The following is a 22,192-nucleotide window of genomic DNA, read 5'->3' as shown; positions in this document are numbered from 1 at the left end:
TTTAATTGACTTTCCGTCAATATACATAGTACAAACTAAACTCATGTTGCAGTGTCTTTGAATTTCACATTTCTATGGCGTTGAACCGACTTTTCATAATTGTCAACAAAGGCGGCGTTTGTTGATTTTTTTGGCAGTGTCAGAGAATTTTTCATAGGATTTTTCATTTTTAAATTCCACTTACCATGAACGAAGTGACTCACAATCGAATAGATAAGAATTTCCTTCTATATATATATATATATATATAAATACTGACAGACACCACTTGCATCCATCAAGCTATTTTAGCTTCTTTTTTTGTTCATATTTAATAAATCTCTCTCTTTCTCCCCCAATGGATATGCTGCATTTGCTGCGCAGTTCCACAAGTACCCCAAAAATTTTGTTACATGGAAACCAATGGGAGGCCAAAGCTGCACCAGGTTCGCATATTAATAAATTGATTATTCAAATCAAATTAGATGTGCAGTTTTCCTTCACTTGAATACTGTGTTTCTTGGTTGTCTTGAGCATGCAGGTGGGTCTAGTGGGCTGCTTGGCCGAAGAGACAATATTGCTCTCGTAAGCTAACCTTTTATATTATTAAATAATATAAGTACTTAACCTATTATAACATTTTTTTGTATTATATATTCTGTGACAGGATGCAGAAGGGTTAGCTCCAAGAATCAAGCAGATGTTGAACAAAGTTGAGCTATCTGTTTCCTCTTATGACACAGCATGGGTTGCTATGGTGCCTTCAAAGGATTCTTCAAAGCAACCTTCGTTCCCAAAATGCCTAAACTGGGTTATGGAGAATCAACGAATTGATGGATCCTGGGGTCTTGATCCATGCCATCCTTTGCTCGTTAAAGACTCTCTATCTTGTACTTTGGCGTGTGTACTTGCCCTCCAGAAATGGAAAGTTGGCCCGCAACTTATTCATAAAGGTTAGCATTTGTTTTTCTTTTTATATTTATGTTTTCGTTTATAATTTTTTTCAAGATTAAGTTGGTTATTACTACCAGGTTTGGACTTCATTGTTTCTAACATTTGGGCGGCCACGGACAAGAATCAACACTCTCCACTTGGATTTGACATAATATTTCCAGGCATGATTGAGTATGCCAACCACATAGGCTTGAATCTTTCGGTGAACCAGCCTTCAATGGAGGCAATGTTTCTTAAGCGAGACTTGGAAACTAAAAGGTTATTATTTCATGTTCATTTTAAGCTGCTTTTGATAACTGTGATCAACGTAGTCCCCTTCAAGCTAATAACAATTGCTATACATGCAGTTTGAAGGATAAAACAAGCAATCTAGCATATTTTGCAGAAGGGTTAACTCAGTCATGCGATTGGAAAGAGATAATGAAATATCAAAGGATGAATGGATCACTCTTCAACTCACCATCTACAACTGCAGCTACTTTTATCTACCTTCACGATGGAAAATGCTTCGAATACTTAGATACGCTAGTGAAAAATTTTGAAAATGCAGGTTAATTATGCTCTTTTATACTACAAATGGCATTATATGTAGGTAACTGCTGCATTTTATCTATTTTTCCCTCTCTCAGTTCCTACAGTTTATCCCCTGGATCTCTATGCCCGTCTGTCGGTGGTCGACAATTTGCAAAAACTAGGAATTGATCGATATTTCAGGGAAGAAATAGAAGTAGTATTGAGTGAAGTCTACAGGTAATTCCCCTATTATTGTTAAAAATTAATGTCTCTTTTAATCTATGTATTAGCAAAAGAAAATAATGTTATTACCTGATGAACAGAAATTGGATGCTGGGAAGTGAAGAAATAATTTTAGATGCCAGATGTTGTGCAATGGCATTTCGTCTCCTACGGATGAATGGATATGAAATTTCCGCAGGTAATAATCCTAAAGCTTATTTCAATTGGCAAGTGTGCCTGCTTTTCATCTTGTTAATCCCCTAATTTGAAGGTGGATGTAAATGTGTATTGATAATTTATTCCATATAGATGGATTATCCAATGTTGAAGAACAAGAAAAGTTGCTCTATGCAAAAGATACAAAGTCAATTCTAGAGTTATTCAAGGCTTCACAGGTCACAATATTTGCTGATGAGCCTGTTCTTGATAGAATTTATGCTTGGACAAGTACTTGTCTTAATGACATGTTAGTGAATGGGGCAATCTCAGAAAAGAATTTACAAATAGAGGTGCAGAATTCACATAAATTCACATTAATTTTTATTTTTTTATTTTTTTGAAACTTGAATTGACTAAAGTTAACTTGATATTTCAGGTAGATTATGCTTTAAAGCATCCTCATGCCTGTTTGGAGCGAATTGAAAGCAGAATGTGGATTGAGAATTACAATGCAGATAATTTTTCACTTCTTAAAACATCTTATAGGTAATCATATACATGCTGATAAGTAATTGTTTATGACGAAAACTTAACATTTTGTTTGCTACTTTTCCAGGTTTTGCAATGTTGATTACAAAGATCTCTGGAAATTTTCAATCCAAGATTTTAATGTGTGCCAAGCGATACACAGGGAAGAACTTGAGCATCTTGAGGGGTATGTACTTAATGTATTTCAATTTCGCTCTTCTCAAAATCTAAAGATATATATGGCTGTCATCTGAAAGTCACAGGCACGAATATCAGCACTCTTCAAAGCTCACTCTTTAATATATAATAATAAATGATTTGTTAGAATAACTTTTCAATTTTCATTTGAATTCAAGCAGATGGATCAAGAAATATGGCATAAACAATCTCAAGTTTACAAGGCCGACGATTAGATATGCCTTTTTTGCCATTGCATCTACATTTTTCCAACCTAATTTCTCCAATATTCGCATGTCATGGGCCAAAAATTCTGTCCTGGCAACTGCTGTTGATGATTTCTTTGACTTCGCTGGCTCTATGGAAGAACTATTAAACCTGATTGATTTGATCGAAAGGTATATATAAGTGTGTGTGCAGTCTTTTATTCTTTTATGTGAACCATAATGCAACTGAATGAACTGCAGGTGGGATCAGCATTCAACCATTGACTACAAGTCTAAAGAAGTTGAGATACTCTTTGGTGCAATTTATGGCACCACTAATGAACTTGCAGCTAAGGCTAGCATTCAACAAGGAAGATGCATCAAAAGGCACCTAATTGACATTGTAATTGAAGACTTCTTACAAACTAATAATTAAAATTTCTTAATTTCCAAGTCCAACATATGAAGAACTAATTAATTGTCTATGTGCAGTGGATAAGCTTTCTCAAGGCTAATTTAAAAGAGGCAGAGTGGGCAAGAAACAAGACAATTCCAACAATAAATGAATATCTATCAAATGGGTATATATCATTTGGATTAGGACCTATCATCCTCATATCACTTTATTTTTTGGAACCATTGTCTGAGGAGGTTGTCACAAGTGAAGAATACAAAAATTTGTTTATGCATACAAGCCTTATTGCTCGACTTATTAATGATCGTGTGACCGTTGAGGTAAAGAAAGTTATATATAATGTATTGAGTGCACTAAATAATTTTTTAGATATGTAAGTTGCTTATTTCAACTATTTTTTTAATAAATTTTTGTGACAGAGGGAAGGTGCACAAGGAAAGCTGAATAGTGTGTCTCTACAAGTAGTCCTTAGTGGAGGTGCTGTAACTAAGGAGGATGCTCAAGAAGAGGTAAAAAGACTCATTGAGAGTCATAGGAGAGAGTTGCTGAGAATGGTGCTTCAAACTGAGGAAAGCACAGTTCCAAAAGTTTGCAAAGATTTGTTTTGGAGGATGAACAAGGTCCTGCACCTATTTTACATGAGTGGTGATGGGTTTTCTTCTCCAAGCAAGATGGTTAATGCAGTGAACGCAATCATCAATGAACCTATCATTCTACCCTAGGAATTCAATTTTGGATTCAGATAATATTAAGAGAATAAATCATGTTTGATTTTCACTCTCTGAATTTGGTCCTTGGGTTTTTATTGATACTACGATTTGATCTCTGTATTTGTTAAATTGAATAATTTAATCCCTCACTTATACTTTCGTAAAAATCAAATGTTATTCCATCTAATATTGCTATTAGTTTAAGTTAAAAAAAAATATTCCCTTTATTAATTAAGAAAAATTTACTATTTGATCCATAGGTTTTGATCAATATTACAGCTTGGTTCCTATATATTAGAAATTGAACGATTTAGTCCCTGTACTTGATTATTGTTGAAATTATGAGAATTTATTTTTATATTAACATTGTTATTATTAAAATTTTTTCTTTAATTCTTTTTATAGAACAAAAAGAATATTTAATTGAAAGAAAACATGAATGAGAGACTAAATTATTCAATTTACAAAATATAAGAGTCTAATCATAATACCGATCAAACTCTGAGGGCTAAATAATAAATTTTCTTTAATTGAATAAAGGTATATTTGTCTTTTCACAAAAATAATAGTAATATTGAACAGAATAACCTAAAATTTTGATAGAAGTATAAGTGAGAGAGTAAATTATTTAATTTTCAAAATATAAAAACCAAATTATAATATCAATCAAAACTTAAGAAATTTATAATAAATTTTCTTTACAAAAAATAGTTAATACAAATATCTTCCAAAATCGAAATGCCCTTAAGAGAGAAAGCAAAAACTTTCGAATAAGTTATGTTAATACCTTGGCTTATAAGTGTGGGATGCAAATTAGAATAGTGAAAACAAATCAAGTTGCTCTTGTAATTATAAAAGATAGATGAGAAGCATATTTCAAGAGGACTTTATAAATTGAATGGAAGCAAATTGATTTGTGTGCTTAAAGAGACAATATCAATATTCAAGACTCAAGGGCGTAAAGAAATATCAAGAACATTGATTTTTGCAGGAATTATGAAGACATAAATCCCTTGTGACTTAGCCGTGGAAATCTTATTTTATTTTTTGAATTTCATAGTGATTACAAAATAGAAAAAAAATAATATTGAATACAAAATTGAATTAGGAGTAAAGTGGGTCAACCAATTTTTAATGTTATTTTTATGCGCAGTTTAGTTGTATTAACTATTCTAATAGTTGTTTAATAATTACCAATTATTTATTAATTATTAATTTTTAAATATTAATTTTTTTTTAAATAAGAGTTCTATGAGTATAACAATTATATCTCCTTAGAACTAAGGCTCAGATCATCAATTGACATCCTCCATTTAACTGAACCATAGGAAAAAACTTATTACCAAATTCGATGCGATACCCAATAAGATGGCCATTAGATATTCTGTCACTGTCTCTTATTGCACTACTAAATAGAGATAATATTTAATCATAATGTTGATGAGGGGAGTTAAATTAGAGTGGAATAAGTCTATTTGATGAGGGGAGTTAAATTAGAGTGGAATAAGTCTATTTTACCATGTTGATCACTAAATTATCATTTCTCATTGGTAAATATTAATTATTTATATAATAATTTAAAATATAAATATTTGATAAAAATAGTTATTTATATTAGCAATAAAAGTAATTTATATTAAATTATCTAATTTTTATATATTTAATTATTTTATTTATTGAGTGTATATTTCATTATTTGCGAAAGCAAAGAAAATAATGAAAAATTATTGATAGAGGTAACACATGGATTGATAAAATCATTGAATTTAATTGGAGTTATTTCTTAAAATACGAGGTAATTTAGATTATTCATTGTTCTTTTATACAAAGGAACTAAGATTGCAGTTTTCGAATCAAAATATTATTTTTTTAAAAAAATATAATTTTAATCATTTAATTTTAGGGAATTTTTTTTTTCATTATGCCCTTCTATAATATATTTTTTTTGTAATTTTTTTAATTTATATTCAAAATTATCAATTCTACATGCAATAATAACAGCAGGATCTTGAATAGTTGTTTGGTATCATCAGCTACAGGGAGAGAAAATGGAGGGAGAGGATGTGGTCATGGCTGCTTCAGAGAACAACGAAGAAGTACCGGTAATTTCTATGAAACTTTTCTTTCTCTCTTCTTTTTCCTTCATTCTTTTTTGGATCTTTCTTGTCTTGATATTCAATTGCCAATTTTTTCCCCTTTAATGATTTACATAAAACCCTTTCTGGGTTTGGATTTATATTTAAAACCCTAACATGGGTATTTCCGGTTTTGTGTTTGTAATCGATTTCAGGAGCTGGATGACATGAAGAAGCGGTTGAAGGAGATGGAGGATGAAGCTGCTGCTCTGCGGGAGATGCAGGCCAAAGTTGAGAAGGAGATGAATTGTGCACAAGGTATTCATTTGTACAATTTTTTTGTTCATTTATATTTATGTATATATGGAAGTTTTTATATGGGTTGTAGAGAAGCTGGTTTTGGAGCCTTACAATTATTGTTTCAATGCATTGCTTTTCAACATTTCCTGTTGCTCTTTTGTTCGTTGCGAAATTGTACAATTTATGTAGCCAAATGTTCTCAAAGTGATCCTTGATTTTCCATTTAAATGTGAATGTACATTTACCTGTAGATGACGGCATGCATTATAAACTGACAGTTACTTTTATATGGGGTGGTCGGGGAGTTGGTTTGTTCTTACAATTTTAGTGGTCTAAAGCACCTACATGAAATTATTCTGTAAAAGATTTCTGTTATGATTGATAGCTTCATAAGTTGTATAAGTTGAAAACTGAGGCATTTTTCTCATGCAACTTTTGGCTAGTTTGTACTAGATTAGAGTTTGGCCAGGTTTAATGGATTTATAACCTATGGCGGAAGAATGGGTTATCCTTTATGTTGCGGGATGTGGTTACAGAAGATAGATGAACTCATTATTTTGACCTTGCATGTGAATTTTGTAGTTTGAATATTAGCAGTTAGTTTTTGCTCCTTATATGACTCTGGCTTTTGAATGAGATTTGTTCTTTGGTTGTCATGGGAAGAAGTAAGGCTCAAACTTATGTACCAATGTAATGTAAGAAGGCTAGGAACTCATATTTAAACATAAGAATACATTATATTTATTAGTTGACCTTTTACTTAATCATAGTTGAGGTATTAATATTTAACACATTCACAATTTTGTAAAGAATTACATAGAGATGAGAGAATGTTTATAGATCTTAAAAGCAATAAATATTCAAGAAAAACTGCACATTTGCATTTCCAATGGTTGTCTAGCAGATCTTCTAGAGGTAATGGACAAGCCACATTGATGATTCCGACCAAGCACTTGCATTGACTAACATTTTTATTCTATTCTTTTATCAATGCCTCTGACCAATTACTAATGGTGCAACAAAACTTTGTTGTTAAAATAAGTTGATGAGGATGTGAGTGAAAACTATGATCTTTCCATAAATTCCTTTCATTAGTAATTGTTTTATATATTTATTTTTATTAGTTGAAACTAGGTAAATAAGAGTAACTACCATAATGATTATCATTTATTGCTTTACACTCTTTCTCCCTTGCTATTGCCTTATTTATTTTTTCCTTGCAACTAGATCCTGCTGCTACTACATCTCAAGCAAGTAGAGAGGAAGTAGATTCACGATCAGTGTTCGTTGGCAATGTGAGTATTCTTTTCCTTTTTAACTTTGTGGTTTGCATTCAAAACTTCAAATGTAAATGCATACCCCCTCTTGATAACCAAATACCAGTTAACCCTTCATGGAGGTGGATGTATGCAAGTCTTGTAGATTAGTGCTTATTTGGTGAAAAGTATGCATCTTCTTGAACTTGTGGCATGTGCCTTTTACTCTTTGAAAATAGCAGGTTTAAATTCTTTCATTCTCTTGGTTACTTGTAGTATAAATTACTGTCCGATTATGCTCATGTTGCATGATTGATTGAATTATATTTTGTAAATAGTACAAAAGCAAAGAATGCAATATATGGCATGCAGAATTTGATCGATCCTGATGTAAAACATGCATTTCATTTTCATATTTCATTATCTTGTATGTTGTTTTAACTACTGGATATTCCTTCTGTGTTTTTGAGTTGCTTTCTTGTGATGCTAAGAAAGGCACATCAATTGAAGGAATTAATACTGTCATATTGTAAATTATATAACATCTCTATGCAAGTATAAGTCATCAGTTAAGCTTAAAACCTGGAAGTAAGGCCTGGTGACCTGGTGGAGTGATGACTGATAAAATTGATGGCCCTAAAACAACTGTGCATTATCATCACTGGATCCTAGGCCAGAAAAATTAACCATAAGAACATTGGTGAAAAAGTAAATGCTACAATTAAAACTGAAATCATAGTAGTGAAAGCCAACTAAATTGTTGCAAACAAATTTTTGTTTGTGTTCAACCAGTTCATACGTTCTGGATGCTCTATGTTAATTGGGACTGACCACTAAATTATTATTTTTTTTTTGTAAAAAAAGGGAGAACCTTTTTTATTGAACTCATCAGTACCTGATGTGGTATTATTTTAACAGGAGATTAGATATGAAGTTTCTGGGAAAAATCATTCCTTCAACATCTCCTTTCAAAATAGACAGGACAACTCAATAGAAGTTAATTTACTACACTAAATTGAAAATTTCTGACTTGTTGGTTATGATTTTGTTCTTTATACTTGGTTCCAAGTAACAATTACTGTTACTTTTTAGTTAACAAATTGTCTGTTTGATATCTTCCCTACTACTTACTCCGAACCCTCAACCCAAGGAAAGGTTGGAATTCTTCAACTTTATATTGGGGCAGGACAGTTATTTTACCTATTAGTGATCAATGAGCTTTAAGGAATGGATTTTGGATGCTTAAAAACGAGGAGAGAGAGAGACAGAGAGAGGAATCAGCTCAGGGTTTAGTTGTATTACTGAAATATTTTACATAAAACTGTGTGACTCTGCACGTTATAAATTGAAGGGAGAAATTAGGAAGAAGAAGCCAAAAGAGAAAGATGTAGTCACCCAGCCTCTCCTCTCTGTATTCTGCCCTTTTTCATGTTTTTTTGATATTAAAGATAAGTTGTATAGTTATCAAATATTTTGTTTTGAAAAGTCAGTCCCAAAATGCAAAGGTGGCCAAGTAAATGAGTTTATGACATGAAGACTCTGGGTTAATCAATTATGACTTTATGAGTGGGTGGATCATGAAATAAACAATATAAAAAGACACAAAACTCATAATTTTTGCACATATTATGTTTTAGCGATTATTATATTATCATAAATAAGAAATAGGAATCTGGTTATGGCTGTCCACTGGGGCTTCATCCTGGGTGGATTGTGTTTCTGGACCTGGTCATGCAATGGTCTTTCCTGAATTTAACATTATGCTTGATCCAAAAGGGCTTGTTGAAGTTAGTGGCTGTTTTTAGTATTAGTTTTCTGTTGCATATGCCAGCTGACTTTGCTCATTCTAATTTGAATTTTATTGACAAAATGAAGATTATGTCTGCAGTTAGATGGGTTCAGCTGCTATCACCGCCAATGATTAGGGTGGTGTGAATGTTATGATCTTTGTGCTTTCAGCTTAATATTGAATTTTGATAATATGAAATACAACTGGTTTGAACAGATGTGCTTGTTTTCCAAGTCCTTTTTTTTTCCTTTACTTTTTCTAGTTTTGAGTGAAGATGTTCACTTCCTGTTCTCGCAATTCAGCATTTCTGTGTTACTACTTATTGTGGACTTGACTTTTTAATATGTGAGGGCTGTTCTCAGCTTTACAATCCTACTTTGACTTTCTTCTTTGATTACAATCGCAGGTCAGGCTTCGTTCTTCAAGTTTCTGATTAACTGGTTCTGGGATATGATATTAACCTGGGCTACTAAAAAAGTGTGCATGATAATGTGGCAGAGAAAATGATAAGAAAGAAACTTTGTGAAAAGAAAATTTGAAGGCTTTTGAAACCAATAACTTGAAAAAAAAAAAAGAAAAAGAAAGAAACAAAAAGAAAATAAAGTAAAGGGGAGAGGTGATAAATGCTAAAATCTTTCTGAGTGATCATAACAAAAAAGATGGGGAGAATCAGCAGAGATATAGGTTAGGATTAAAGAGTGTTGGTTGAGTTAACTTGAGCGAGTTCTTGGGCCAGGATGGACGGAGGAAAAGATATGATTCAAGATTCCTGAGCCTAGACTCAATCAAGTACAAGGAGTAGCATGCAGGAAGGATGAAGACTAGCTATGTACAAAGTACAAGCCCACAGAGCTGCTTGTCATGGAGGTTAACGCTCAAGGAATGAGTAGGCATTTTACTCCTTATGGTGAGAGGTCTTTGATCGCCTTTTCTTCTCGCTTGGGATAGATAGGGATCTCTGATTTCTTTCCAGCTATTGTTATTTCTCTCCTTTCGTTAACAGATGAGCGGCTAAATAAAAGCATTTCTAGAATTGAGTCAATAAAGAAATATAAGCAAACCAATCACTGGCAGCGTGATGTATAACAAAAATAAATAAGTAATTTGGCCTCTCAAGTTAGTGTGTTTCCACTTTGCTTTGTAATGTGTCTTTGTACACCATTAATTGATGTGTTAGCAGTAGGGGGTGGTATTTCCCAGGTTTTTCCTCGCAATGTTTTCCTCTTTGTAGCCCGACATGGACTTGTGTTTAATTTTAGGATAACCTACTTGCTTGGCATCCTGTGCAAGATAAATCATCTTAATGCGTTGCTGAGCTAGTCGTTTTATTTCAACTTCCACTCTGTGGCAGTGGTGGTTTTCAAATTAAAATAACAGATCTGCAGGAAGTTGATAATGTAAAGTACTAATGTTGGTGTATGCAAGAGTGTGGTTAAGGCGATGGAATAGCTACAAAATTTTCATAAACGTTTTGACTGATGATGAAACGAGCTGCTTGCACTAGGGAAAAGAAATAGGCTGCTTCCATGATTAATCATTGGCCATTTATTGAACTTGGTAATGTTCCTTTCTCACTTGTTGGCTTTTAACTTGGTTGTAGGTGGACTATTCATGCACCCCTGAAGAAGTGCAGCTGCACTTCCAATCTTGTGGGACAGTAAATAGGATCACTATTCGTACAGACAAGTATGGCCAACCAAAGGGTTATGCATATGTGGAATTTGTTGAGCCAGAGGCTGTTCAAGAGGCTCTCCTTCTGAATGAATCTGAATTACATGGCCGCCAATTGAAGGTAAGGCAATTACCTTTTTCCCCCATACCATCTGTGTATGTTACCTCAAGGGTAACTTGCTAAAAACCTCCTTGAGGGTTGGCTTAATAATATACACTTTCATCCCAACTGATTCATAATTAGTTATTCTAATCCTTTTACTACTGTGTATGAGAAGTGAAAATTTGTAAGGATGAAAGCGTTTATAATATGGAAATTCAAGACTCAAGTGAGATTAAATTTGAAAATTTTAAGTTGTAAAGTGCAGTCAGATTGAACTAAATTGTGATAAAAAAAAATTGTCTTGTAAACTATCGACCAAAGTAACTAATTTTGATAGTTAGGGAGGAAAGTATAAATTGAGCCGAATTTTAAACTGTTTTTGGTAATTCATCCTAACCTCAATGACCCAGGTTTTTGTTCTTTTATTCCATTTCTCTGTTTTTCAATCTTTGCACTTGTTCTTAAGAAAAATATCATCTTTTGTGTTTTGGAAGGTGACTGCAAAAAGGACCAATGTACCAGGAATGAAGCAGTTCCGTCCACGCCGACCTAACCCTTACATGGGATTTCCACCCAGGGGCTCACATGTGCCGCCTTATTTCCACTCTCGTTATGGATATGGGTATGATACCTAAAAAAGTTTTTCTTTTTGTTTGTAAATGTGTGCCTAGACTCTCTCTCTCTCTCTCTCTCTCTCATGATGAGCTTTTAGCATTTTTCCATCTACTGCAGGAAGGTTCCAAGATTCAGAATGCCTATGCGTTACAGCCCCTACAGCTGAATGCTATTTTGCTGGAGGCAGCATTGCTTCCAGATGGAAACATCCAGCGAAAGTATTAGTTTCCTTTTTATTGTCATGGATCATAGTGTTTTGGGGATATCAATGAAGAATGGCAACTTCATGCGTGTGAATTGAACATTATTTAAAGTTTTTGATAAACAATGCAACTTGTAATTTACGCATACATTCCTTCCAACAACACATTCTTTACCTTCAATGCTGTCGATGGTTATAAGAGATTTGTGTCATCTGCATTTCAAGCTGCTCTTTTTTAGGACGATATTAAGCCATCTCTATGCGGTGAAGTGTGTCGACCGCATAGGCTAAATTTTGAAGGTTCTCTGCTAAATTTTGCCCTCTAGGCTCTAGCAGGTCAGACTTTCCACAGGGCCAAACAAATTAAATTATCTGCCTACTTTAATTTAATAAAAATAAATTCGTATCTTTTTTTAATTATATTTGTCAAGATTTATTAAATGAAATGGTTGGTTTTATTCTTATCCTCAAAACATGATTGCTTGTGTACCACAAGCTCCCCACCACCTGCTCATGCTGATGAGACGCACCTCATCATTACGCTTATGGTCTCCAAGCCTCCAGCACCATCCAACCAAATCCCCTATTCAACACACGAAAAAGACCAAAACGCCAATCTCATTCCCAGCATTTTAACACTATTTTCATTTTTATTATTTTTATTTTTTTTTTTACTCATTTTTCACATTTTTTCAAAATTTAATTTACACGTCACGCAAAACGACATAAAAAAAACTCTAATAATAGTCGTATCATCATCATCGTCATTTATCCCGTCCGGCCACAACCTCCCACCGTCAGACCTTCCCCTATATTTACATTACACTGCACAGATTGCCGCCACGTTGATCTTATGCCACGTGCCCTCATCACACAAGTGTTTTGCATGCGCTTGTTTGCGGATCCCACATGGCCGGGAACAAGTACTTGCGGCCATTGAAACCGTGGGCGTTATAGCTTGCCCCCGTGGCCTTATCCACCAAGACCCGACCCGGATAACCCGGGTATGAACCCGATCCGAATATCCCAGTGCAAGCGGATACGGCCTCCAGAGGAGCAGTGGGCGGACCTTGGAAGTAACCGCTATTAAAAGGATTGGTGACGGTGTTCGCCAAGAGAGTAGCCAAGTTTATGATCATACCGTCAACTCCAACGTCTCCATTAGGTGCCACCAACGGTGGTGTCTGTGGACCGTAAATAGGCTGGTGGAAAGGCCAGGCGCATTGGCCAGGACACTGAGTCTCCGAGTTGCCGACCCATATGTATGTGCCCCGAACCGATCCGCGAGACGACCCGTGTGTCCCGCACCTGCTCATGCAAAATCCATCAACGACGACGTCTTGAGCTGTCAAAACGACATTGATAGAGTCGATTGCGAAGTTCGTTTTGGAGGCCAAAGCAAGTAAATGCCTAGTCTTGAGGACTTTTCCAAGAGTGTACTCCTCGTGGAGGATTTGACGGCCAACTTTGAGAGAGCAAGAACCGCCACGGTACTTCTCTGTGGTCTTCCACCAGGAAGCGGCGGAGGGAAGTGGTGCTCTGTTGGAGCTCAAAGAAGTAATAAAATCAACGATTATAGAGCGTTGAATAGGGGTGAATTTGCCGTACCAGATTAGATTAACAGTGACGTTTCCCTTCAAGAGAACACCGTTATGGTACTTGAGAACCAGAGGCTGTTCTTGAACTAAAACAGCAACCAAAGGTTGAACAAAGCCAAAAAGAAGAATGGCAAAGTGGAAAATGGAAGCCATGGATAAGGGTAGTAAAAGAAAGAGGAAGAGAGAGATATGGAGAGCTGGATGATGAATAGGCGTGGTACTGAACTATTTATACGGGGAGGAAGGGAAGAGTAAAGGCGAACAGCTGGTGAGGGAATTGTGTCAACATCAATGAAAGGCCAAGTGGAGGAGTTTGATTGGGTAAGCAAGTGTGAATAGAGTGTTTGCCAGGCTGTAAGGCGCTTGTGTATAGGAGTAGAGAGGAAGGGGGGTTTGGATGATGACCTTAGGGTTCAGACTCATTGCATGGAAGCAAGATGTTGATGTGAGTCATCAGCGTGCGTGTAACTCTGTGCCTGTGCTCGGTGTTTCTAATTTTCACTCCATCTTTTTTTATATTTCACGAATCTCAATGCAAGAGTATGTTTCGATTTTAGAATTTTGAATAACTATTTGAAGTGTGTATGTATAATTTTACAAATTATTACAACATATTTTCTCACTTATTTTTTTAATTTTTTTTAAATTAAAAAGAAAATAATTAAAAAAATATTTTTTTTTCATATTTTATTTTTCTTCCTTCTTTCAAAAAAATAATATCTTTTTTAATATATAATAATAAATAAAATAAAATAAATTCGAAATAATTTTAATTATTTATTACAATTTTTTAACATCGATTTAAGACTCAAAAACCGGGCAAGGCCTGCCGAAACAACCAGAGCAAATCCATCTCTATTCATGATGAAACGACGGATCAGGAAACCGGGGGGACCACGGAGGCAGTCGCTGATTTGATTATCTTATGTAGGTACAGGCTAAGGTATGACGCCGGACTACCATAGCTACTCCATAATTGGAGGTAGTGGCCCACTCGAAAAAGGAGTTGATGACATCAGCTGTTTTAGGACGGCGTTGCAGAACTGGACTTTTTTTGTTAATTTACAATTAAGTCCTTGAACAATAACCAAACAAGCATGCTAGCAACAATTTGATGTCAAAATTTAATTTTATTAACCAATTAATTTAAAGGCAAAGTATTCTTTTAAGTCCCTGTAAAATAATTAAATAATTATGTAAGCTTTGATTAATCTGTTTAATCCATTTAAACCTTTTAAATTTTTAAAAATAATAATATAACTCAAATTTTTCTTAAATTGATCAAACAAGTCTAAAAAATATCACATGCACATGAAGTGATAAACGACATTAATAGCTCAGTCATTTCTCCGCATCGCACAAGTTCTCTTCAACTCCTTCCATTTCTTACTCTTAAGGATTCTGGTTCCTTACTCTCACCGTCACCTTTCACTTTTCCTTCTCTTGTTATTCTAACGCCTAGCATTCACTACCTCTTCTTCTTGCTCCTTTCGTTTTACCTTTAAAATAGCTTGCGGTTTTAGTAATTTCCTCGGCAATGATATTCTCGATGCAATGGTGTTAATGCTATTGAATGGGTTCAGGAGAAGAAAATTACGTTGTTCACCATTGAATGGCTCATTTAAACCAGAGGTTCTACAATTCCAAAGACTAATCAATTTTCATATAAGAAATAAAGCATATGAAAACTTCTTTGAGATTTCAAAGATTTTGGGAGAGTAATTATATAAACCCAAAATAGAGCTTATTATAGTTCAGGGATTTATTTGTAAATTACCCTTATTTTTAAAGTCCACGCTCGACGCAGACTATTGCAGAGGCAGTGCTCATTTAACGTTTGATTTTTTGCTGTGGGACCTGCGTTTCCGATGCTCCTCCTCTGAGCCGTGAGTGAGCTACCCCTTCTACCTCCACTCCATGTGAAAAATTCTGCTACAGTCGTATTAAATAACATCAAATCTTATCTAAAAATAATAATAAAATAATTCTACCCAAAAAAATAAATAGATAAAATAATTGATGTCCCCTGACAGTCCATAAATTTTAATCCTGATATTACGTAAGTTTGTAATCAGAAAAAAAGTAAAGTGAGTGTCTTTAGCAAGTCACTCTGATTATTTAATCTGTATTTTTAAGTGAATAGTATCAATAATTTTAATATATATATATATATATACATACATAAAAACTAATAAAGCCGAGGGGTAATGTGGTGGGGAAGACTCCTCTGCCTGGCTGGTTCCTCCTCTAATGTGGTGGGGAAGACTCCTCTGCCTGGCTGGTTCCTCCTCTCGAAGAAGGGAAAAAGGGCTGCGGCGGTCCCGACGCAACCAAGCATAGAAATTCTCCAAAAACAGCCTTTTAGCGTTTTGGGTTTTGGAAAATTCCCCAACACGCCATTCCACTACGGGGACCGCTGCCGACTCTTCTTCAATTCTCACACGTGAGCTTTTTTTAAAAAAAAAAATAAATAAATGTTAGAATTCAAACTTTTTTTACTTAAATTAAATGAATAGAATTCTTTTAAATGACCCATTTAATGAAATATATTTATTTACAATTTTAAAATTCTTAAATTTTCAAGCATGGTAAAACTGTATTCATTATATTGTGCATCTCTAAAATCATTTATTTTTCATTAAATTTTTTGTTCAATTCATAAAATTTTGAATTATTCTAAGATCTCCCGAGTATATATTACTTTTTATAATTGGAATTCGAAATTCTTTTTAGATTCCTGTTTTCTTTGAAATAGAAGTCAAAAAAGAAAACTATAGAAGAAAGGTAGCAAAAAGCGAGAGGGGAATTGGTAGAATTAAAGTTTCACGTGAAAGTTGATACCCACAAGAACAAGATGACAAGGTCAGGGTCAAAATTGGATGGTTTGTGATGAGTGTTTTATTTTTAGAGAAAATTATATAAAAAAAATATTTAATGATCTTATTTATTTTTATTTTAAGGTCTATAATTTATATTGTAATAAAGTGATATTTTAAAATTTTATTTTATTAATAAATGATAACCTTTTGTTTTCTATTCGTCAAAAGGGGCTGATATTGAATAGAAATTTGTTAAAGTGAAAAAAAAAATCTGTTGGTGTGGAATAAAAAAAAAAGAAAATTAATAAAAGTATAATGTGATTTGGCTTTTTTTTTTAAGGTTTGTGATTCATCTTGTGATAATATAATACATTGAGATTTTATACCATTAGCAAACCAAGTGAATTATTTAACTCTAAAAAATAACTAGAATATAAAATCCTTTACTTTTGAAATATCATAGAAAAATTTATACATATTCTTTTTGAAAAACTCAATTTGTCAATTCCAATATTTTTTTATGGCCAAATCTCTCGATCAAAAGAATCTGATAGGTGTCCAGAAGTGCTAGAAAATTTGAGAGCAATTTTAGCCATGAAATTATTCAAGATAGTATTTATGAAAGTCATGCCCAAAGTGAATAAATGTATTAGCAACCCCATAAAAAGAAGAAACGAGTGGCTAGCTGCTAATTCAATTTGGCCACTCTAATAGCAAAACTATTGCTCCTACCCAAATTCTTAGTAATACCAATCCAGTAACTGACTTGAGAGTTTATACCACATTAGTGATCCTTGATAGCAATTCCATCATGCAAAACTCTAGGTTCATAAAATTATTCACGGTGATGCCAACAGTCAGAGTTTTCATGTATAATTATACATCAACATATATTCACTTTTGGAATCACCTACCCAAAGTAAATAAGGTCTTTTTTCTTATATAAAATATATTGATAGTGTAAGAATTTTTTTTATTATTAAAAATAGTTAAAAATATTATTTTAATGCCACATCAATAAAATTTGACAGTGTCAGGCAAAATATTATGATTTGCTATCAAAGTATTACTTTAGAATATCACTTTGTCGTAAAGTAAATCTTAGACTTTGAAAGGAAAAATGGGTGAAATCACATAGTATTTTTTTTTTTATAATTTCTCCACTATTTTACATAGTTTTTTTTTTCACGTTAATAACTTTCTTTTTCATATCAACACCTTTTAATGAAGATAAAATGAAAAGTTGTCATTTAACAATGGTACAAAGTCTCAGAATATCACTTTATCACAAAATGAACTATAGACCTTGAAATAAAGAATGAGAGAGATCATATAGTACATATTTTTGTTTAATTTTCTCTTATTTTTAAGTTTTTTTTTTCATTGATTAATGCTAAGATTGAGGTTGAAAGTAAAAAAAAAAAAAAAAAAAAAAACTATTTTAAATGTTATTGATAAAAATATTTTAAAAAATTTGTTGTTATTTTACAATTTTTATAATTAATATATATTAAATTTAATTTTAAAATAATTTTAATACCTTTAGTTAATATATTTAAAGATGTATTTTTCCAATAACAACTTCTCAGCAGTATGCCCAACATATTCAAATAGTAAATTGATTTGATTTTGGAGAAAAGAAACTTCAACAATAAGCCATACAAACTCCAACAGTAATTAAATGAGTTAATTTTGGATAAAAGAATTATTTTATTGGTAAAATCAAATATCAGACTCTGAATTATTAGATTTTTTTCAACAGAATGAATGAATTTGGAAATTTTAACTAACCTCATTGGTCTTTTTGTAAAATTCACCCACAATAAGAGATTATTTATCTCTTTATATATATTATCTTCTTTCCAATTAAAATTAAAGGAAACCTTCTAAAAATAATAATAATAATAATAATAATAATAATAATAATAAAGGAATGTGGAGGAAAGAAAATAAGAGGGAAAAATGATTTGTTCTCATTTTATTTAAATAGGAGAAAAATAAAAAATAAAAAAGAAAAAATATTTATTTTCCTTGTTTGAGAAGGCAGAAAATAAAAATAAAATAATTATATTTTCATAAATTTATTATTATACTCTTCATTTTCATTCATATTGTTTATATAATTTTTAAAAAATTCATATTCCACACACTCCAATTTGGAAAATCCCGGATTTAAAGAAAATAATTAGTAAAAAATAAGGGATATTTTCTATCTCTCTTATTTATTTTTTTAAATAAAAAAATACCAATATTTTTTAGTGTACTGAAATTATTTTATTTTTCTAATATTATTTAGTCTTTCATATTTTTATCAAATTAAATATATAAATATCAGCAACTATCAAATAAATGATTAAATATATTAACGAGTATCAAGTATAGTGATAAAATTTATTATATTTAAAAAAAAATTAAATTTAATTCCTAAAAATATTATTAAAAAAGCAATTATAAACTTAGAAATAGGCAAGAAGAATATATATATATATATATATATATATATATATATATATATATATATATATATATATATATGATTTTAAGAAAATCATAATATCGCGTGGAAGTTTGACCTATTACACGTGGTAAGTATATTGAGGGTTGAGTTTGTGGCCCACAATGGACGCGTGTGTAGGCGATTCATCATTATATATTGTATTGAATTGAAAGGGGCAAATGGATTGTATTGAATTGGTTTGAGTTAGATTATTATGAATTTTAAATTAACACGAGTTCCTATTGTATCATTATATATTTTTATAAAGGGTTCGAATTAATTTATAAGTTGCATCACAATATTAAAATTTTTAAGAAAAAATAAATTTATTTATTTAATTTTTTAAATAAAAATTTTAGTTAATTGGATCAAATTAAATAAATAAAATTTAGATCAAGTCACAAATATTATTGAATTAATCATAATTTCAATTTTAATTTTATTGTATTTGAGTTAGAGTATTTCAAATTATGAGTGATCAAAGCACATTTAAATTTGATAAAAAAAATACACCTTTAATAATTAAAAATTATTAAATATATCTAATGTATTTATCTTAAATTAAGAAGTATGGACTTACTTGTTTGTGAGTCATGGAGGATGCTCTAATTTGCCACAATGAATACCTAGTGGCGTAGGTCTCTTTGGCTCCATAATTTGGACCACTTTCATCATAGAAAGATAAAGATGTGCTGCGTTTGGTGATGTTTTTATGCATGAATCTGTACAATATAGCAATCATTTGCGAGGAGAGGGCTCCATAAAACCTACCAAGATTTTGAATTTTTGGCTTTCGATTGCGACAAAGAACGTTGTGAAACAACAAAAACAAGCCAGAGATAATTCCACCCCAAGAATGAGCATGCATGGCTATGCCTTATATGGTTTGATTTTGTGACACGCCGATGAATTGATGCCCATACCCTATACCTTTCAGTGTCCATTTTTGTGTCATTAATGCACATTTTGACTCATTTGAAGTACTAATATTTTACCCATTTGGGACCATTCTCATCCCTACCTTCTTTCTCTTTAACCATTTGGCCAAGTTAATGGTTGCTTGTGTGACTTGCTCTTATACGTTGGAAGATTTACTCAAATTTTATGTTTAGTATAAAATTTTATCTCAAAGTTAATGTGGATATTATTATACATTTGAAATTACTTGATTAGATTTTAACCTTGCAAGAACAAAATGATTAAAAAAAATAATAAATTGAAAACCATAAACAGAGAAGGACTGGACGTAGCTGGGAGGCGTTTTATTAGATTATAAGCCATCAAACGATGCTGGAAATTTTGGGAGGATACGTACGTATCATGCATGCACCACGTGTGACAATGACTTGTATTTATTGTTTTGGTTAGAAAATTGACAAAACATGTACTATAGCTTGTTTGGACTAGAAAATTATGCGGAACCGTAGGTTTATGAGGAAGGAGCCATTGGTTGCCAGAAATTAGGTAAAGTGATAGAAAAATTATGTATTTTTATTTTTGTTAATGATGATTTCAATTAAGTTTTAAATTTGAGATATTATAATTTTAAAAATGATTTAAATATTATTAAATTAAAATTTATTAATAAAATTATATAAGTTAATAGTGAATCATAATACTCAAAGCTAATTAAATTCTGATTTATTAGTTATATTCGGTACATATATAATATGAATTAATTTGGATGCTCATTGAATTCATTTCTCTAGATAATTAGTTTAATTTTATATATTATAAAATAAATTCTTAATTATTTAATTTTACATTATAAAACAAACACTCAATTTAATAGATTACTAGAGTGTATAAAGGGCGAGGCAGTAGATAAACTTTTAATTAGATCCCATTTATTTATTTGGCATACAAATGAGAAAGCTATGCAAATAATTTGCAATTATGATGCAAACATGTCTGCTATTAAACTCATCCATGTATGCAAAAACCATTAATTAATGGAAAATTATTATTTAAATTTGATCTATCATATATTTCTGATATAAATATGTAGAATCAATATATTTAATAAGTAGATTTATTATATATTTTGTATCTTAAATATATAATAGACTAAATTTAAGGAAGGAAAATATAATTAGGTCACATTAATATATGATGAATAATAAATTATAGTTTTTAAAGATTAGGCCAAACTTAAGCCAGCTCATACTGAAAATATACCCACCAACTAATTCTCATTATTTTCCTAATAAACTCCCAAATTATTCACAATTCATTCTACCTTGATGATATTCTTTCAAATATTTGTCCCAAGAAAATTATTGGTAGCAAAGTCCAATTTGTGTGTCTTTATATATATATATATATATCAACCTAACCAAATTGTTTATTATAAATTATTTTTTTATTCATATATATTATTTCATAATTAATAATTAAATTTTTATATTTTAGAAAATAAATGTAAATGTTCCTAAATTTAAATTATGTCATATTCTTTATTGATTATTTTTTAGTTTCTTGACTAATGATTACTAAATTAATAAAATTGGACAAATGGATGTAAGTCTGTAATGAAATTAAAATTTAGAGATTTTTTTTATTAATTTTTTAAAATATATAAATATAAATATTAGTTATAATACAATATAAAAATAAAAAATAATTTACCCTATTTTTTGTAGGATATACTTGCCGAATCACTGCCTAGCTATCCTTTTTCTAGTGTTAAGAAAGGGGAAATTATAATTAATAAGATTAATATAACTCTATAAATAATCTTACGCTAGTCATTTATTAGATAAGTTAATTATTTGTTAAAGATGTTTAGTTTTTAAATTATTATTTCTTAAAATTTTTTATTAAAATTTAAACTTTTTATCTAATTTACTACAAAATAAACTCAAATGATACGAGTAACTAATTAATGGTTCAATTGAAGATTAGTTAAATTATTCGAATAATCTAATTCAAAGTTAATCAATTTAAATTGACTCAATTTGTCACGACCCAACCTATGGGCCGGACCGGCACTAGGACCTGGGCCAGCCTAAAGCCCCCGAGGCCCGTAGTAAGCCTTAACTGTTCATTTACCCAATTCTAAGGCCCATTTGGGCCCAATTTCAAGAAAACAAACGGACAGAGTCCGGCCATAAAAATGGACTTTCCAACGAGGAGTTTTTGACTCACCCGACCTGTAAACACAATATATAGTCATTTGGGGAGCTCAGCTCACCCTCCACATACTCATCAACATAATAATAAATGGGAGCTCAGCTCCCTCATCCAATCCATCAAACATGCATAGCATATTAAGTTTCTGAGTCCCAAAATAATAATTTAGTTTACAGACCCAAATCAAATAAACATTTCTAACACATGCGGAAATTCTAAGATTTAATAAGTTTATACAAACAGTAATAATTGACCTGCGAGGGAGAAAAGCA

General features: G+C 31.8%; 3 protein-coding genes across 6 annotated transcripts; 2 read left to right on the top strand and 1 right to left on the bottom strand.

Annotated features, from left to right (window-relative positions):
* The first annotated feature begins 242 nt into the window (after window positions 1-242).
* Window positions 243-3,977, top strand: LOC110646746 (ent-kaurene synthase TSP4, chloroplastic). Of its 2 annotated transcripts, XM_058135297.1 has the most exons (14): window positions 243-425; window positions 521-564; window positions 647-932; window positions 1,011-1,191; window positions 1,281-1,483; window positions 1,563-1,683; window positions 1,770-1,867; window positions 1,978-2,177; window positions 2,264-2,373; window positions 2,444-2,542; window positions 2,715-2,930; window positions 3,000-3,141; window positions 3,231-3,473; window positions 3,573-3,977. In XM_058135297.1, the coding sequence occupies exons 1-14, from the start codon at window positions 338-340 to the stop codon at window positions 3,873-3,875; spliced, it is 2,334 nt and encodes a 777-aa protein (XP_057991280.1). In that variant the 5' UTR covers window positions 243-337; the 3' UTR covers window positions 3,876-3,977. The 2 variants fall into 2 exon arrangements, with proteins under 2 accessions (XP_057991280.1, XP_057991281.1); XM_058135298.1 differs by lacking the exon at window positions 521-564 and having other exon boundaries at window positions 269-425.
* A 1,834-nt stretch (window positions 3,978-5,811) lies between these two features.
* Window positions 5,812-12,075, top strand: LOC110646751 (polyadenylate-binding protein 3). Of its 3 annotated transcripts, none has more exons than XM_021800291.2 (6): window positions 5,812-5,965; window positions 6,154-6,256; window positions 7,466-7,533; window positions 10,884-11,075; window positions 11,552-11,679; window positions 11,790-12,075. In XM_021800291.2, the coding sequence occupies exons 1-6, from the start codon at window positions 5,912-5,914 to the stop codon at window positions 11,836-11,838; spliced, it is 594 nt and encodes a 197-aa protein (XP_021655983.2). In that variant the 5' UTR covers window positions 5,812-5,911; the 3' UTR covers window positions 11,839-12,075. The 3 variants fall into 3 exon arrangements, with proteins under 3 accessions (XP_021655983.2, XP_021655984.2, XP_021655985.1); XM_021800292.2 differs by having other exon boundaries at window positions 5,831-5,959; XM_021800293.2 differs by lacking the exon at window positions 5,812-5,965 and adding an exon at window positions 9,690-10,190 and having other exon boundaries at window positions 6,173-6,256.
* Window positions 12,076-12,504: 429 nt separating this feature from the next.
* Window positions 12,505-14,029, bottom strand: LOC110646750 (protein EXORDIUM-like 2). The gene has a single exon (XM_058133252.1). The coding sequence runs from the start codon at window positions 13,623-13,625 to the stop codon at window positions 12,744-12,746; it is 882 nt and encodes a 293-aa protein (XP_057989235.1). The 5' UTR covers window positions 13,626-14,029; the 3' UTR covers window positions 12,505-12,743.
* Between the last annotated feature and the right edge of the window lie 8,163 nt (window positions 14,030-22,192).

This window comes from Hevea brasiliensis, chromosome 14 (genome assembly GCF_030052815.1).
Source record: "Hevea brasiliensis isolate MT/VB/25A 57/8 chromosome 14, ASM3005281v1, whole genome shotgun sequence".
Classification (NCBI taxonomy): domain Eukaryota; kingdom Viridiplantae; phylum Streptophyta; class Magnoliopsida; order Malpighiales; family Euphorbiaceae; genus Hevea; species Hevea brasiliensis.
The sequence above is the reverse complement of the archived record's forward strand: the minus strand, read 5'-3'. Positions and strand labels throughout refer to the sequence as shown.